The following is a 19,110-nucleotide window of genomic DNA, read 5'->3' as shown; positions in this document are numbered from 1 at the left end:
ATATGCCTTAACCAATCCATCCCTTCCCTCGGGAGAGGGTTCTACAGCTTGATGGCTCTCACTGATATTCAGCCAAAATGTTCCCTTCCCTTTGTCCCATTACTCCTACTTGTACTTCAGACTGCTACATTAAATACTCCTCTCCCACTTTGGTATTCACACAGTTCAGATGTTTGTAAACTGTTCTCACCACCACTACCTCCAGTCACCATCCCTTTGCTAAGCTAAACATTCAATCTCTCCAGGCCACTAACGTTCTTTGTTGCTCTTTTCTGAGCTCCTTCAGTCCATGAATTTTTTCTGATTACCTGATGGGCTGTGGGAAAACACGGTGGGAGGTAGGAGCAGGCTGCAGTGGAGAGCAGGGACACTTCAAAGTGGCTAACCTGTGCTGATATGACAGGTTCCCATAGCTTGTCTCAGTCACAATGATATGGTGGTTGAAAATGATAAGACCTGTGTTCTCTTTTTTTTGTTGAAAATGTTTCTCTCTGTTCCAGGGGTGGTGACAAAATACAGCAACTTCATCGGCTTTCCCCTCTTCCTCAATGGGAGACGCCTCAACACGTTACAGGTTAGATTGAGAGCCATGGACAGGGCAGTGACTGGGGAGGGAAACTTGTAACCCTGCAGTGGGCTCAGGAAATGAATGAATGGGTCCAAAAAGGACAAAGGACTGTGAATGGGTGGGGTGGTGGCGGTTGTCCAGTGCAGGGGATCACAGAGCCTTTCTGAGATGAGGAGTTGTTATTCAAGATGAACATTCTCTCCGAAACAATTGACCTAGCTAGTTGAAATGTCTGGTTGCGGTGAAGCTGGTTGGATAGCTTCAGCCATAGGCCCTTGTGCCTGACAGGGTCATAGGCTGATGACAAGTCGATAAAAGCTGCAGCTGTTTTAAGCTTCTGCTGGAAGCTGGCTTGAGTATGTGGAGACAGTGCAAGCACTTGGTCACAGCAGCTTTTCCCTGTGCTGAAAAATGCCTGTTCTGGGGGATTGTGGTCTCCAGGATGGGGGGTCAGCCTCGCCAGGATCGCCCACTCCAGTAATTTGTATCTTGTACAGAGGAGAGATAGGGCAGTAGCTGTAGAGGCTGTAGGGCAGCTTTCCAGGTTATAAAATGGCAATGACTTCTGATGGACTCCAAGTTGTTGGGAGTTTGCTGGTGGTGATGACTTCCATTAATAGTGCTGCCATTCAATCGCGCCCTCTTGGCCCAAGATAGTTAAAGAAATCTGGAAGGATGCTGCCAATGCCAGCTGCTTTTCTTGCTTTGGTAGCAGAGAGGAGAGCTTTGATCTTGGTTCTTGTGAAGGTTTGACAGAGACTTGATGGAGGGGCACTTAGTGCACAGGATTAGTTAAGAACTCTTTTCACCTCTCTCTTCGTTTGTCCTCTGACAGTTGTCTGGATTTCTTAACAGGAGCCTGATGATGCTGTTAGCAATGACTTGCAGTGTTTGTGTGTGATGGCATCACATCATCGAGGGGCTGGAGAAGGGCCCATGCTTTATGGCTTGAATGCATGAAATCTGTGGCCTCCCCTGTATCTATCCATTGTTGTAATCTTGTACAGTCAAATGATTGCAGGAGAGCAGTGGCTAAGTCTGGGTCGTCAGTAGCTTTATACGCCCTTAGGAGTGTTTTGCTCTCTGGGCTCCAGCATGACATAAAAATGCTCCTATAACCAAATGGGATATTCTTTTGTGTGGCTTTAATAATAAGCTTCATGAAGTAGTCAAAGTTTTCGGGCATTGGTGGTATGCTACTGATGGTTTTTTTGACAGCAGTGGAGAAACCCAGCCAGTCTGCCCATCTCTAGTTCCAGCATGGAACTGGTACACTTGTAATGACAGGTTGTTCGAGACTGATGTGTTCCACCAATGTATGTGGAGGGTCCCGGGAGGGGAGCAACTGCAGGACGGAGCAATGTGAGGGGAGGGGCATCTGAACACATGCTGCCAGCTGTGCACGCTCTGCTAATTAACTGGGCAGCATTTGAATCTCTCCTGGGCTGCTGCCCAAGTGCGCATCTTGGGAACACATGCACATCCCTTTTTAACTTATACATAAGTGATGTGCCCCAAATGATATGCTGCAAGTTCATTTAAGCTGACGATCTGGCACTAATGACACAGGCTGCAACTCCCAAGGAAGCAGAATACATCCGTAATGCCACTCTAAAGTGGATGGAAAACTACCGTACTTTCGATAATGGTGGTTCAAACCCAATCTATCAAAGAGAGTGTCATCAGCTTTCCTTCTCAGCGATTCTGAAGCTGAGAGGATGCTGAACGTAAACCTCTGTGGCAAGGAACTTGCCCACGATCCTAACCTCCGTGACCTGAGAATTACTCTTGATTGTAGCCTTACCTGTCAACAACATCTGAAGAAGGTGAGCCATAAAACAAAGAATCACATCAATATCATCCAAAAGATAGCAGATTCTAGCTGGGATTGTCATTGCTCCAATGCTACAAATGGCAATCTTGGATGTAGATTATTTCATGGCTGAGTACCGTGTACTTGTTTTAGGAAGAAGTTCGCACATGGACCTCATCGATATGCAGCTACATGCTCCGCAGCCTTGGCTTCCAGTCCTATCAAGCATCCTTCCTCCAGCGATCCAGAGAGAGATGGCTACATTGCACGAATACAAGAAGACCCTCGCTAACCTGAGCTCCTGCTCCATGACAACTATGTTAATCAGCCTCATGCCTGCCTTAAGTCCCACCGGGTGTTCTGGGCATTTGAAAAGCTCTTCTGTCATCCAGCTTCAACCCAGAAGACATCCGGCGGATGCAGTGGGGAAGCTCTGATGTAAACAGCAAGCACTCAAGATGATCCCACTGTCGAACTGCCTGGTTTCTTGCTCCATCAAAGACAATGGATGACCATCAACCATATTAGGGCATCGTATGGAAGATATGAGCACCTGATGGACAAATGGAGAATCAAGAATTTGCCCCAGTGCAAATGTGGAGACTTCCAAACTATTAAAAACATTATGAACAAGTACCCCATCTTTTCATTTCCAGGAGGTATAGCAAAGGTGCACTCTCCATCTCTTGAGGCCCTGGAATGGATTTCAAACATTTTCTGTTAACTTGGAAATGTTGCTGTTTCCATATGAAAGAAGACTCAAAAAGAAAGGAGATAAATCAGGGCTTGTCTTTACAAACATCAAGTCTGCCTTCTGTTCTGATGCTCCATGTCTGTACCCTTTGACTTTTCCTCCTTTATGCACTATTTTGTTGACATGCTCAAAGAATTTTAGTAGATTAGCAAAGTAAAATTTTCATTTTCAGAAGCCATGCCTATTTTCCCAGATCATACCCTGATTACTTAGGAGTTTAATAATTCTGTTTTTAATTATTGTTTCAGCCAGATTATCTGTAACAGGAGGATCACACTCTTTAATTGCCCAACTCACCCCAGTACTGTTTACTACGACACTTGCTATCCTCTTGTCCTTTTACATAGTAACTGATTTTAATGAGAGGATATTTTTGTTAGCTACTCAGCCACTTCCTTAAGCTCCTTCAGAACTCTTGGATTAATGTCTTCTGGTCTTAGTGATTGGTTGACATATAATTTTATCAGTTATCAAAAGATAAACTCCCAGTTCAATCACAAATTGTTCAGTTGGATGCAGGAATCTCTGGATGACATTCGCTAACCTGGGTTACACATGAGATACACATAGATGCCATTATCATAATGTTCCCTTCTGCCTTTAAAATAAAGTCTATGAATAAATTATTCCAGCATTTCATCCACTGATGCCTTAAGATCTGACTCTGCCTCATCTTTATTATCTGACAAGAGCAGGTCTAGGGCAGGGATCTCTTCCTAGAATGTGGGTGTGGAAATAAAAGTAATTCCAGATTGTACGTAGATGTTTTAACGTGAATTTTTAAAGACTAATAAAGCCTATCCCTATTACATATTTAGATTCCTACAATAATAAAAAAAAGGCTCTTGTCCACGACCTGTGCCATAAACCACAAAACCAAAAATAACTCTAAACCACTGCTTACCCCGACAGCTATCAGACCTAAGTCATTGGGGAAGAGTAGTAGTAAGGTGGGAGACAGAGATATTTTATATAGACTTAGTATTACTTTCTCTTTCTCACCAGTTAGAAAGTCTGTTCTCTTGAGGGGAATGGCAGCAGCTGTCTTCTTAATAAGCAGGTGGCCTCCTCCTGCACAAGGTCCTGATCCTGGATTTCATTTTTCCATTTCTACACACAAGACTGATTCCCTGTAAACAGAAACCTGGAGATGGGACCCATATTGCACAAACTGATTTCCCGCTAGAAATTATTGCCATTTAGCCAACACTACATTGGAGCCTCTTCCCATTTAAATATGATTAGGGCTATGATTTGGTCATGGAGGTCACAGAAGTCATGGATTCCATGACTTTTCCGGACCTCCGTGACTTCTAGGGCTTCAGGAGGAGGAGGTGAGACTGTGCGCCCCTGCCCTGCAACTGGGGCTGGCTGGAATCATGACCTTTTCTCTGGGCTGCAGCTGGGCTGGAGGCTGCAGCCGGGGCCATGTGCCCCAGCCCTGTAGCGTCCTGGACTTGGCGGGGCTACAGCCAGGGCCGTGCACCCCAGTCCTGCAGCTCTCACTGCAGGCTGCAGCTTGGGACATGCGCCCCCTTGTGGCTTCCCAGGGTCGTATGCCCCGCCCCCCACTGTGGCCAGGGGTTGGTGGGGGCTGCAGTCGGCCACGTGCTCCTCTCCTGCAGCTGGGCCAGCACTGGAGCAAGGGCTGTGTGTCGGCCTGTTCTCCCCCCTCCCCCCCGGTTGTGACCCCCCCCCCCCCCCGCTGTGGCCACTAGAGACAGGGGGCATGGCCTGTCAGTCTCTCTCTTCTCTCCCCCTCCCACTTCCCCAGGGATTCCATTCTTCCCCCCTACCAAGCCCTGCCTCTCGTTATTTTTATTAAAGTCATGGACAAGTCATGGGCTCTGTACATTTTTGTTTATAGCCCATGACCTGTTTGTGACTTTTACTAAAAATAACCATGAAAAAAATCATAGCCTTAAGTATGATATGCTGTTTGGGCACAAGTGAAGGACATGCTGGCTCTTTAATGGACAGTGGTCTGAACTCTGGGGAGCAGCATAGAACTCTGGTCCTAGCAACAGGTGTTGTAAAGCATCTGAACTCCCCAGTGAATCCCAGTTACACCTTGGATCCTGGAAACCCTACGACACCGTTGTAACTTCTGGTCAAATCAAGGGGCTGCTTGGGAATGACTGTTTTAAAAAAGGAAGCTTACTCAGCATATTGCCTGAGCTGCAAGAGTAGTGGCACTATTGGGCTTGCTATTAAAAGACAGGGGGTATGACTTGGGGACCTGTGCCTCTGCTACTGATCAGCACTTGGAGATGACACCAAGGGCAACAAATCTATGTAAGAAAGTAAACCTAGCTCAACAGCAAACCTGAGACCTCTACATTTGTTCCAAACACAAATTATATGGGCAGGATCCCTCACATCTTTACTGATTACAAGCACGGTGCTATAATAAGAATCATAAAAAGAAAAGGAGGACTTGTGGCACCTTAGAGACTAACAAATTTATTTGAGCATAAGCTTTCGTGAGCTACAGCTCACTTCATCGGATGCATCTAAGGTGCCACAAGTACTCCTTTTCTTTTTGTGAATACAGACTAACACGGCTGCTACTCTGAAACCTGTCACTAAGAATCATGATGTTTGTAAAGCTCTTTGAGGAGGTAAGGTGCTGTGTCAACACAGTGATTCTTCTGAGAGGGAGATGACATCAGAACTTCAGGAATAAAACCAGCCCAACGTACTTTGTCAAGACACTTTCTGGATACAGGCCTCCCTGTGCAATCACTGGGGAATCCTTGGGAGGAGAGGGGGTAGGGGTCTGGCTGCAGGGAGAGAGCCAGTCTTTGTAAAGAGGGAATCCCTAGGCTTTCCCTGGGCTAAGCAGGGTTTGTCGGCTTGTTATACAGATAAAACTGCACAGTATCGTTTCAGGGGACAAGACAAGATGTCACGTTTATGATAATAACACAATTTGATTTAAGACCAATAACTAATATCTAATACCTATGTACGCGTGCGCATGCACGCGCACACACACCCCAAATGTTCTGCAGCTGCTAGATAGTTGCCAGTCCTGAATGTAGCTTGAGTTCGTGGCTTGGGGCGGCTAACTGGCCAGGAAAGCCAGTCACAAGGAAGAACTGGGTCTCTGTTGGGCATGCACTAATGCCCTTCTATGTTGGCAGCAGATTGTTACCTTCAAAGTCTTCCATCTCACCCATTCTTTTTGTAGGCTTTAGTTTGAATCCAGAGTCTATAGGTCTTGCTGTGTCACGCTGCCTCTGAGTTCGGTGTGACTGATCACCCGTCAATTGCAGACATGACTTTCAGCCTAGGACCTGGCTTTGATGTTTCTTCATTGTACTTTTGTTCTTTTCTTTTGAGGGTGGACTCTTCTTGCTTTGTCAGGGCTGTTGTCTCCATCTTCAGCCGTTGGTGTTTACACTTTATTTCATAAGGAGAGGCTGGGGCTGGAGGTTGATTCCATCATCCATACATACCTCATTCACACATCTAAACTACACTAATCAGATTACAGCAGGGTTTTACAAAAATGAAGTGAGCATTTTAAAATGGCGTTGAGACAAGTTAAAATGGAGTTTGGGTTACAACATGGACAAGCGTAAGGAATGGCAAACAGCGAACAGAAGTTACAATGTTGAAGCAGTGCAAGTTTCAGTGATTTAAGCAGCAAGTGGATTGAAAGTGAGATTGAAATTAGCCAGTTATTGGGGTTACCTGGTTTTATGAATGAATGTAGTTTCATTCATAATACTTTACTTATGAAGTTGTATTAATAAAGTGAGCAATTAAAAAAAAATTTCATTGATCAGTTCTACAAGCTTTGAAAGACCAGACCAGAATTAGTAATAGTGATGCCTAGCTCTGGGCCCTGTCCAGCACAAAGGAAGCTGTTGACAATGGGATGTGCTAGGGAGGGCAGAATTAAAAGCAAATGAGTCTTAGCGTGTAGCTGTGGGGTGGGGGTGTGTGTGAGTGTTACCAGACGGGTGGGGATTTTAAGCCTCCCTCCTTCCCCACAGGCGCTCTGGATGATGGACTCCAAGGAGCTTGGTGAATGGCAGCATGAGGAATTCTACCGTTTCATAGCCCAGGCTTATGACAAGCCTCGCTACACCCTGCACTACAAGACAGACGCCCCCCTCAATATCCGCAGTATCTTTTATGTGCCTGAGATGGTGAGACTCTGGCATTCTCTTGGAGGTGTGGGAAATCCTCAGTGAAGGGAAGGATCAGATGGGTGAGATCATCACAGAATAGACGTCCTTTCCAACTTGAACAGCTTCAGCCTTGTGTGCCCAGCACTGCAGAATTCTTTTGGAGTAGCCAAAAGGGAATGCCTAGTACATAAAAGAGATGGAAGTATCTCTCCAATGGGAGTAGTGTGCCACAGGATAATTGGGGTGCATTGGACTGTGTCTATTTGTCAGGAGCAGAATCTGGTTCAGGTGGGAGAAACCTCACAGAGCAAGATTCACACGCTCCTGTAGTTCCGTTCTGGTGGGGAGGATAAAAATGTGATTTGCTCTGATCATCTCAGATCTGTGAAACCCATAGTGAACATCTGCAGAGTGTGGGGCTTTCGTATGAGCCCCACTTGGGCCCCGAGCAATGCCCCACGGGTTTGGATGGTGTAACCTCTTCCCCTCTTGCTTCCACAGAAACCATCCATGTTTGACGTCAGCAGGGAGCTGGGCTCCAGTGTTGCCCTATACAGCCGCAAAATCCTCATCCAAACCAAAGCTGCTGACATCCTGCCAAAATGGCTGCGTTTCCTCAGAGGTAGGCTGGTCAGGGAGCAAGCAGGGAGAGTGCAACAGGCTACAGCAGCACCTTCCTTGAGTGTGACTTAGGGCAGTGGAGGCAGATTTCTGAAGGCAGCCAGGATGGTGACATGAGACATCTGCTGGAGATTTGTGGGGAGGGAGGAGTTAGCAAAGGGCTGAGTCCTCTGAGTCCAGTTATATCTTAGTCTTGAGTCACTTCATTGCCACTGTTTGTTCTAGGTGTTGTCGATAGTGAGGACATTCCCCTGAACCTTAGCAGGGAGCTGCTGCAGGAGAGCACCCTCATCAGGTGAGCAGACAGAGGGGCTGGTTCCCCGGGGATTTTGGTGAGTGCATGAGTGCTAACCTGTCTCTGGGTGGGTGGTGATAAGCTCTAGGATGTCAATTGAGATCAAGACCTGGCAGGTGAGCTGTGCAGTTCCCATTAACAAGAGTTTCTGTGTATAATCTGATACTGTGTAGCCTGAGAAGTTCCAAACTCTCTCATCCATGAGGTGTTTCTCAACCAGACATGGTAGACAGAATGTTAACTTGCTGTGCACCATTCAGCTTCTTCTTTGAGTTGTGTCCCTGTGAGCGCTCCGCTTCTGGTGCACCTGTGCCTTTGAGCCAACATTTTTGGTAGCAGTGCCTGTTCAGCCCATGCATGCACCCTGCTCATCCTCATGCCCTGCACCGAGGACATATAGGGCTGTGCACACAAACCACCCTCAGTTCCTTCTCTACCACAAAGTTCCACAAGGGAAAACTGAGGCAGAGTGGAAGGAAGGCAGATAATGGAGCACCCACAGGGACATAGATCGTGAAGAGCTCCAGTTTTTCGAGTGGTCCCCATGTGTATTCCACTATGGGGTATGCATGTGCCCAGAGATGAGGAATTTTGCAAGCAGTGTCTGTGGGTCCACCCATGCACCCTGGCTCACCTCATGCCCCTGACAGAGCAGTTAAAGGACAGTGCAAACTGACCACCTCTTCAGTTCCTTCTCACTGCCTCATTGTCTGTGTCAGAACCTCCAGTGTCCATAGCTTTGGCTATCTGTAAATAGTTTTTATCATTCTAGTGTTTTCAGGTTTTTATCTGATATAGTGTTTTGTAGTTAGTCTTCCTAGCCTGGAGAGCCACTCCTCTTTCACCCCTTGTTCTGTACCCTGATTCGGTACTGGACTATGCCCAGTACTCCATGCTTCAAAATTTGTGCTTTCTTCCCACAATCCCTCTTGGTCAGCGATGAGCACCAGTGCTGCTTGCAGTCTCTCAAGGAAGCCCACATTGCAGCAAGTTGTAGTATCTGCTTCTCGTTCTCCAGCCATACTCAGGAAGGGTGGGAACTTCGCCTTTGGATGCACCTAATGGAAAAGGGCATGATGCCACAATCGGACCCTGGCCAGAGGACATCCCTCCCTCCATTGTACAGTGGCCTGATTCAATAAGGAGTGCATCTCCTGCCATGAGGTCGAACTTGGGAGTGAGGGAGTCAACACCCACGGATCCCTCGGCGGAATCTTGTTAGGAGAGCAGAGAGCATTCTCATAAGTATGAGGCTAAGACTTCCTTCATATCCGTTTTGAAGAAGTTGGATTCAGCCCTGTCTAAACCAAACAAGTCTATAAGCTTAGCTGAAGAGAACCTAGGATGTCCCACGTCTCAGAAGCATGAGAAGAAAGCCCACACAAGTCTGGTGGCACTAGTGGCTCTGGTACCTCCAAACAGAAACCCCAGGATCCACCAGCACTCACGAAGACCGATCATCGAGAGCATCAGTTACCCATGTGCAGTCTTTGTTCTCAGTAGCTGTGACACTGACTGTCTCTGCTGCAGCTCTGGTGGACTGGATCCCTCTAGTTCTGGGAAAAGCCAAGACCTAGGCGTCTCTTGCGGATATCTTCGCTGCCCCATACCCAGAGTCTCCCTTTTCAGAAGGGTTATAACTCCACGAGAGGAGCCAGTCTTCAGGAGGAGTCTGTCTCTCATTCCATCTTCAGGCTATGACTTCCCTCCAGCAGTCTCATTGGTACTGCCGTTGGAACTGGAATTCTCTTTCTCTCCATCAGGAGATTCTAAACCATCTGATGAATCATTATTCCCTCCTCCAAGACCCACCTTCCTGGTCAGAAGACTTGGACAAAATTGGGACCAACCTCCACCTCATCACCCATCTCAGAGCCGATGCTATCCCATGCCATGGAGACTTCTGCAATCTCCATTCTACCCATCCTGTTGTCCATATAGGGGCTGTGGGACCAGCACCACCCCGTAGAGTTGATCCAACCTCCTAGGGGGTTGCCGTCTCCCTCCCCTGTGAGAGGACAACTGGAGCTGTAGAGGAGACCTTTGAAGAACAGGAGGCAAGGCTGAGGAAGGTGACACCTCACACAGATATGTCCTCATCATTGCTGGATGAGGCTGTAATGCCTCTACCGCCTTCCAGTGTGGATGACTTTCGACAGTTCCAGAAGCTGATGAAGCATGTCACAGATATACTTCAAATTCGTCTTATGGTAGTCCAGGACTCCTATAATAAACTCTTGGACCTTTTACATACCTCAGCTGATACAAGAGACCTTCGAAGCTCTGTGCAGAAGTCCCATTTAGTCAAGATCCTCCTACCAACGTCATATCATGAGAGACATCCCTCTTGGGATGGGGGATGCACATCTGGCGTCACACACAATCCAAGGCAAATGGTTGTCCCAAAAGTAGCTTCTCCACATCAACCACCTACAGTTGAAGGCAGTCAGACATTCTTGCATTCATTTCCTTCCTCTGGTCAAGGCCCAGTCCATCAAGATCATGACAGACGACATGGCCTGCATGATCTACATCAATCTCGGGATAGGATGCATTCTTTCTCACTTTGTGCTGAAGCACTAAAACTCTGGAATTGTTGCATAGTCAACCAGATAATCATCTCAGCTTCTTACCTTCCGAGGATGCAGAACATTATGGCAGATCACCTCAGCAGGCATTTTTCTCGGAATTACTAATGGGAGTTGGACATGCAAGTCTTCAACAGCATATTTCTAACCTGGGGGTTCACACAAGTGGGCCTCTTTGCAACCGCCACCAACACAAGAAATTTTGCTCAAGTGGGACTAGACCCTTAATCATTGGGGATGTCTTCCTCATCTCATGGACAAGAGGTCTTCTTCATGCGTGTCCACCACCACCGTTACTTTTGAAAGTACTGAACAAGATCAAGCAAGACAAGGCTAGATTCATTGTAATTGCACTGATCTGGCTGAGACAAGTCTGGTATCCTTACCTCATTCAATTTGCAAGTTCTGCAACTTCAGGCATGGCTCCTAGATGACTTTTGGGGATAGAAACCCCCTGTTCGACAGAAGTACAACGGATATTATTAAACAGCAAAAGGACATTTACCTTCAGAAACAGAAGAGATTTCATCACTGGTGTATCCTTCAACAAGTTTCTCCAGATCACTCTTCTCTATCCTCTGTCCTGAACTACTTGTTTGAGTTCAGAAGATCTCATCTTGTTATGAGCTTGGTCAAGGTTTACTTGCAGCTGTTACAGCCTTTCACTCCTTGATAAAAGGTTTTTTCTTTGATTGATTGATTGTTTTTCTCATCCCACGATCTCAAGGTTTCTCAGAGGCTTAATGAACCTATTTCCACAGATTAGAGAACCTGCTCCTGTATGGAACTTGATCTTTGTTCTTACGAAGGACCACTTTGAGTCACTAGCTACATGTTCATTCACTAGCTACATGTTCATTTCACCTATCAATGAAAACAGCTTTCTTGGTAGCCATCGCTTTTGCCTAGAGAGTCGGAGAATTGGGGGCTTTAATGGCAGATCCTTCTTTCACAGTGTTTTTAAGGACAAGGTATCGTTGTAACCACATCCCAAGTTTTTACCCAATGTGTCCTTTGAATTTTATATAGACGAGACTATTCACCTTCCAGTTTTTCTCCTGAAACCACCTCAGACTAGGCAGGATTCTGCCTTCGATACTTTAGATGTCAGAAAGATGTTACCCTTCTATCTGGACAGAATGAAACCTTTCTGAAAATCTCCTAGATTGTTTGTTTCAATTGTGACAAGATGCTGGGGATCCATAGTCGCCACCCAGAGATTCTCAAAATGGATCTTGAGGTATATTATTTCAAATTATGTGTCTGCTCACATTCAACCTCTTTCTAGAGCAGTGGTTCTCAACCTTCCCAGACTACTGTACCCCTTTGTTTTGCATATACCAAGTTTCACCTCACTGAAAAACTACTTGCTTACAAAATAAAATACAGAAGTGTTACAGCACACTATTACTGAAAAAGTGCTTGCTTTCTTATTTTTGCCACATAATTATAAAATAAATCGATTGGAATATAAATATTGTACTTGCATTTCAGTGTGATACTTGAGCCTGTTTTTCACTTGTTAGCATTGTCTGAAGCCCGAGCCCCATTGCCCAGAGCTGAAGCATGTAACTTAGCTTTGGTGGGGCCCCTGTGGCGTGGGTTCCTGGGAATTGCCCTGCTTGTCACCCCTAATGCCGACCCCGCATTTGCAACACCTGAAAACCCATCCTGTGACATCTCCCCGGGGATCACGACCCCCAGGTTGAGAATCTCTGATCTAAATGAGTTGAGTACTCCTGCAAGACCTCTGCGTACACTCAGGGACACATGTACCTCTGGTTGAGAACCACTGTTCTAGAGCGTTGGCTCATTCTGCAATGTCACACTCAACATCTGTCGCATTACTCAAAGACGGTCCAGTCACTGAAATCTGCAGAGCTGCAACCTGGACCTCTGTACCTACTTTCTCCAACTATTCTCACCTCTAGATCAGATGCTGCAGTTGGCAGTGCGGTTTTGTCTTTGGTATTGGATGTTGTTCTGACACTCCCCCCTGCTTGTGGGGATACTGGTTGGAGTCATCTGAAGTGGAACACTCATAGGAACAGTACTCGAAAAAGAAGGATGGGTTGCTCACCTTGTGCAGTAACTGGAGTTCTTCCAGATATGTTTCCCTGTGGGTGCTCCATTACTTGCTCTCCTTCCCCTCTACTTTGGAGTTTTACCTTGTGGGATGTTATGATAGAGAAAAAACTGCAGGTGATTCGCCTGCACAGACCTATATATCCTCAGTGCGGGGTGCAAGATTGCGAGGGGGCACATGCGTGGGCCGAACAAGCACTGCTACCAAAAATCTCAGATCAAGGGTGCAGAGACACACGTGCACTGGAAATGGAGCTCTCACTGGGATACACATCTCAAAAAATTCCAGTTACTGCACAAGGTAAGTAACCACTCCTTTTCTTTAGTGAGTTCACTCACTTTGAACAAGGGAGGGTGGTTAAGAGCAACTCCAGAGCAAACTTTTTCAGCAGTCACATTTCATGGTTGCTGGGGCAATGTTCTGTGTCACAATCTGCTGGATGTTCTGAATACCTGCCGGGTTTCCTCTTGGATCCTGTATCATCCACGGTACAGACTGACTTATAGCAGGCTTGGCTGGAAATTGGGAGAATGAATTTAGTATCTAGGGCCCTCTGACTTTCCCAACAGGTCCATTGATTGGAAAGTAAAAGGTTCTAAAAAGCATCAAGAAGTCAGCAGCAGACACAGGGAGACTGTGTACTTTAGGCACGCTAAAGTTACACCATCTATTGTGCATACATTTTTGAAATATGTCCTTCATAACATCCTCCTAATACTGCACAGTGTTCTGGGCCTCTTTTCAGACATGTTGCAATGTTAAGCTACATACATAACATGCCTACAGTTACCCCTTTATCAAAGGTCTGACCAAATAGATCGGCTTTTACACCATGCTCTGAGGGTCAACAGAGCCAAGCCCTGTAAGGCCAGCCTTCTCTAAGAGTGCCCTTGAATTTGGAATTCACTCCTCTTTACAATGTGTCTGGAAGGACAACAGACCAAGGCTCCTGACATGGCTGAGTGTTCACAGAGAGAGGTCAGGGTGTTATTCTGTATTCTATTGCCTGAGGTGGGGTTGTTGCCTTTGGTGTTGCAGCTGAATCGTGTATTCTACTGTTGTTGAAGTGCTTTGAGATTTAGAATAGGTGCTTTCTTACAGTAATCAAAATAATTCTCCTTAACTGGAAGATAAAAAGCCTCCATCATTGTATATGTTCTTAATTAGTCAAGAACACCCCACCTCCCAAAAATGACTACATTATAGCCACCTCCTCACTGCATTTGATTTTGGTAGGTGTGGGGTGAGCTGCCTATTGGGAGAGTGCACTAAACCCCTTGTGCAGTGCAGAATGGTGGAGTCTTCTAGTCAGGGGGAGCCAGGCTCCAGCAGTAGGTTTGGGATACTACCTCACCCCATCTCTAGCACCAAGAGATGCCCCTACCTGAGATGGGAGTGGAAACTGATTTCAGATCCTGTGTGAAGATGGGGTTAGAGGAGGAAGGCTGTGGCTTGGTAGTTCTCCTTTGTTCTTTCTAAGCCAACCCTTGTGTAGGAAACCCATGACTGTATAAAGGGACATTAACCTAACACGATTGAACATCTTGGCCTATCGACTGCTTTTAACAATACTTATTCTCCCTGCAGGAAACTCCGCGATGTTTTGCAGAAGAGGCTGATCAAGTTTTTCATTGACCAAAGCAAGAAGGACCCTGAGAAATATGCCAAGTTCTTTGAAGACTACGGGCTGTTCATGAGAGAGGGGATTGTGACGATAGCAGAGCAGGACGTCAAGGTACATACATACTAAGTGTCTGGCTGGTGTGAAAGAGTGCAGACTGCTGCCCGGACTTGGGATAAGGCAGTGGTGCGGGAATGTGATTCTCTTCTGGGGCTCCTACCATTTGCTCGTGGCCTTTTGTGCCTGGTCCTTTGGAGTTTTACAGATCCTCCAAAATATTCTGACCTCCACAGTGTCCTACAAGCTTTTAGAAAGGGGGATGTGGACAGGTGCCATTTCCCATCCCTTCTCAGACACAGCCCACACACTATACAGAGTAAACATGCCCTCGCTCTGGGGCTGATTTTATTAATATGAATACTAATACTCCCACTTCCCTAACTATAGGTCTGTCAGTCTAACATCGATCCTGGTCAAGATAATAGAGCAGCTGATACGAGACCCGATTAATCAAGAATTAAAGGAGGGTGATGTAATCAATGCCAATCAACATGGGTTTATGGAAAATAGCTCCTGTCAAACTAACTTGATATCTTTTTTTGGTGAGATTACAGGTTTGGCTGATAATAGTGATGATGTAAGAGACTTCTGTAAGGCATTTGACTTGGTACTGAATGACATTTTGATTTAAAAACTAGAAAGATATAAAATGAATGTGGCACATGATTAAAAGCTAGCTAACTGACTGGACTCAAAATGTAGTTGTAAATAGGAATCATCATTGAGTGGGTGTGTCCCTAGTAGGGTTCTGCAGAGATTGGTTCTTGGACCTATGTTATTGAACATTTTTATCAATGACCTGGAAGAAAACATAAATCATCACTGATAAAATTTGCAGGTGACACAAAAATTGGGGGACTGCTAAATAATGAAGAGAACAGTCACTGACACAGAGCAATCTGGATGGGTTAGTAAGCTGAGCTCAAGCAAACAATATGTGCAGAGCCCTGCGCAGATACAAAATTTGTATCTGCATCCGATCTGCAAAGATGGTCCACGTATGTGGATATCCATGACTATAAAGCAGATATCTGCAGATTTGCAGGGCTCTCAATATGTGCTTTTTATATGGTTAAATGTATACATCTAAGAACAAAGAATGGAGGCCCTACTTACAGGATGGGGGAATCTATCCTGGGAAGCAGCCGCTCTGAAAAAGATTTGGGGCTCATGGTGGATAATTAGTTGTATATGGGCTTCCAGTGCAAAGCTGTAGCCTAAAGGGCTAATGCAATCTTTGGATTTATAAGCAGGAAAATCTTGAGCAGAAATAGAGAGGTGATTTTTACCTCTGTATTTGGCACTGGTTCGAATGCTGATGGAATTCTGTGTCCAGTTCTGGTGTCCACAATTCAAGAAGGATGTTGATACATTGGAGTGAGTTCAGAGAAGAGCCACAATGATTAAAGGATTAGAAAACATGCCTTGCAGCGATAGAGTCAGAGTTCGATCTAGTTAGCCGAGCAAAGAGAAGGTTATGGCGTGATTTGATTACAGTCTATAAGTACCTACACAGGGAACAAATATTTACTAATGGGCTCTTCAGCCTAGCAGAGAAGGGTCTAACAAAGGGGTGGGCAAACTTTTTGGCCCGAGGGCCACATCTGGATATGGAAATCGTATGGTGGGCCATGAATGCTCACAAAATTGGGGGTTGGGGTGCAGGAGGGGGTGAGGGCTCCGGTTGGGGGTGCAAGCTCTGGGGTGAGGCTGGGGATGAGGGGTTGGGGGTGCAGGAGGGTGCTCCGGGCTGGAACCGAAGGGTTTGGAGGGAGGGAGGGGGATCAGGGCTGGGGCAGGGGGTTGATGTGGGGGGCCAGGGGCACAGGCTCCTGGCGGTGCTTACCTCAAGCAGCTCCCAGAAGCAGCAGCATGTCCCCCCTCCAGCTCCTACGCAGAAGTTCGGCCAGGCAGCTCTGCGCTCTGCCCCGTCCGCAGGCACTGCCCCTGCAGCTCCCATTGGCTGCGGTTCCCAACCAATGGGAGCTACGGGGGCAGTGCTTGGAGCAGGGGCAACATGCGGAGCCCCCTGGTTGCCCTTATGCATAGAAGCCAGAAGGGGGACATGCCGCTGCTTCCAGGAGCTGTATGGACCGGGGCAAGCCCCTGACCCCGCTCCCTGGCTGGAGCACCAGAGCAGGGCAAGGCTCTGGGCCCTGCTCCATGGCGGGAGCTCGAGAGCCAGATTTGGCCTCCGGGCCATAGTTTGCTCACCCCTGGTCTAACACGATCCAGTGGCTGGAAGTTGAAGCTAGACAAATATAGACTGGAAATGAAGCATTTTTTTTTAATAGTGAGAATAGAGAACCATTGGAACAATTTACCAAGGATTATGGTGGATTCTCCATCGGTGACCATTTTAAATTGAGATTGGATGCTTTTCTAAAAGCTCTGCTCTAAGAATTATTGTGGGGCAGATCTCAGGCCTATGTTACACAGGTGGTCAGACTTCATTATGAGAGTGGTCCCTTCTTGCCTTGGAATCTATATGTAAACAAGAACAGAACATAATGTTCAGCTCAGCCTTTCTCCTCAGGCTTTGCTTCTCCCAGGATTCCTCACTCAGGACTGCTTAGCCCACACTCTAGGGCCATTCCCACCTCCTTTGTATCCAGGAAGGGTAGTGAGTCAGCAGAACCCACTTAACCCTTTTGTAGCGGGATCAGCACCTGCTAACAGGACTGGTGTTTATGGCAAATGTTGCCAGTCTTTTGCTGACATGTATATACCATATTAGAAGCTATAGTTACCCACACACCCACCTTGCATAGTGGCTAAGGCAGTTGCTCATATTAGGCTTTGTTGGTCCCTGTGGGTTACAGTATGAGATGGCTGGGCGTAGCCTCAAACTGCTGTAATCACTTGGATTTGTAAAGTGCGGAGGAGAGTTTCCTCCTCTTCCTCCTCGATCCTTGGACTGAGCTCCCTTCTTTCTGCTCATGGAGGGCTGAAGCCCTATGGCATGGTGGATTATCTTGGTGCCCTGGCCAACACCCCTCTCTCCCACATTAGTAAAACAGTTACTGAAAGCCCATGCTTGTTCTGAGTGCAGAGTGGCTGCACTGCCCCAGCCTGGCCTGCTGGCTAAGGTAGTTCAGAGATCTGTGCAGAACCCTGAGGTGCTCAACTACTGCGGGGACAAGTGCCATAAAAACACCCTCTAAAGAAACCAAATTTCCCTCTGTGCTATGGAGGAGAAGCTCCTCCAGCTTCTCTGATGACCCTTCTGTCCCCAGGGAGCTGCTCTGTACTGTCTGGCACTGCACTGGAGACCTGGGCAGAAACCAAAGCAGGTCTCCAGCCCCTTGCAAGGGAGATCACACCTCTAACAAGTTTCAGAGTAGCTCACCTTACCTGATCACTCTCGTTACAGTGTGTATGGTAACACCCATTGTTTCATGTTCTCTGTGTATATAAAATCTCCCCACTGTATTTTCCACCGAATGCATCCAATGAAGTGAACTGTAGCTCACGAAAGCTTATGCTCAAATAAATTTGTTAGTCTCTAAGGTGCCACAAGTACTCCACCTCTAACAAGGTAAATCTCCTCTCCCAGGAGGACATAGCGAAACTGCTGCGTTACGAGTCCTCAGCACTGCCTGCAGGCCAGCTGACCAGCCTGACAGAGTACGCCAGCCGCATGCAGGCAGGGAGCCGAAATATCTACTACTTGTGTGCGCCCAATCGGCACCTGGCCGAGCACTCGCCGTACTTCGAGGCCATGAAGAAAAAGGATATGGAGGTGGGTGAGCAATGCACTGTGTCTCAGCAGGATGCAGTGGTGTGCTGCCCTCTGCTGCTGCCAGTCAGCATCAGCACCACAGAGTGCTGTCTCTGCTGCCAGGCCTAGCTTCCTCTCTGTAGGGTCCCCTGTGTCTGGTGTATTTTATGGGCTTGCTGGATACAGCAGATCTGCTGCAAAGGAGAGACAACCTTTGAGATACGTTGCTCCCTGCTCTCTGCATATGTTACTTCCTCTTCAGTCATTCTGTGGGACCAGTGCAGCTTAGCAACCCTCTGCCTCCTCTTGGCCTCAGGTATTCACCCTGCAGTAGGGAGGGGATTATTAGACCTCTCTCTTTATTCAGAAGCGAAGGGCAATGGGAGCCTCACAAACATATGAGTTAGTATTGATCTGTACTGGGGAAAATCCGTGAGCTCTTGCCCTTCTCTCGGCTTAACACCACAGCAGTAAAGCTGCTTGGCCTCAGAGCCCAGCCATTGGTTTGCAATGCCTGTACCAGGGTGATGAGTGAGGAACAGGTCAGTGTCTGGGCCTTTGGTCTTTTCCAGGTGTCCTGGAATGGTCCTCTTCACCTTTCACAGTTCCTCCCCAGGGCAGCAAGAATTCTCCATCTCCAGGCCCTCCTGGCTACTTTGGGATCCTTCACATTTGGGGCAGGAGGGAATTTCCCCTTACGCGTATTAGCAGAGCCCTGTGGGATGTTCAGTTTCTCCTGGGCACTGAGCAGGGATCTGATAGGATCAGGTGGGCATATTCCACACAGTCCATTTCCTGGGACTGCTAGGGATCTGTGGTAGAGGGTAGGGATGAAATCTGG

General features: G+C 47.0%; 1 protein-coding gene across 1 annotated transcript in view; it reads left to right on the top strand.

Annotated features, from left to right (window-relative positions):
* TRAP1 (TNF receptor associated protein 1) overlaps positions 1-19,110 on the top strand; it is a 71,682-nt gene that overhangs the window by 41,403 nt on the left and 11,169 nt on the right. Inside the window, exons 8-13 of the mRNA XM_038419831.2 lie at positions 501-574; positions 7,140-7,295; positions 7,779-7,899; positions 8,124-8,193; positions 14,455-14,602; positions 18,105-18,290. Of these exons, the coding sequence (XP_038275759.1) occupies positions 501-574; positions 7,140-7,295; positions 7,779-7,899; positions 8,124-8,193; positions 14,455-14,602; positions 18,105-18,290 (755 nt within the window). The remainder of the gene's footprint in view (positions 1-500; positions 575-7,139; positions 7,296-7,778; positions 7,900-8,123; positions 8,194-14,454; positions 14,603-18,104; positions 18,291-19,110) is intronic.

This window comes from Dermochelys coriacea, chromosome 10, assembly GCF_009764565.3.
Source record: "Dermochelys coriacea isolate rDerCor1 chromosome 10, rDerCor1.pri.v4, whole genome shotgun sequence".
NCBI classification, from domain to species: Eukaryota; Metazoa; Chordata; order Testudines; family Dermochelyidae; genus Dermochelys; species Dermochelys coriacea.
This window is presented reverse-complemented; position numbering and strand designations above follow the sequence as displayed.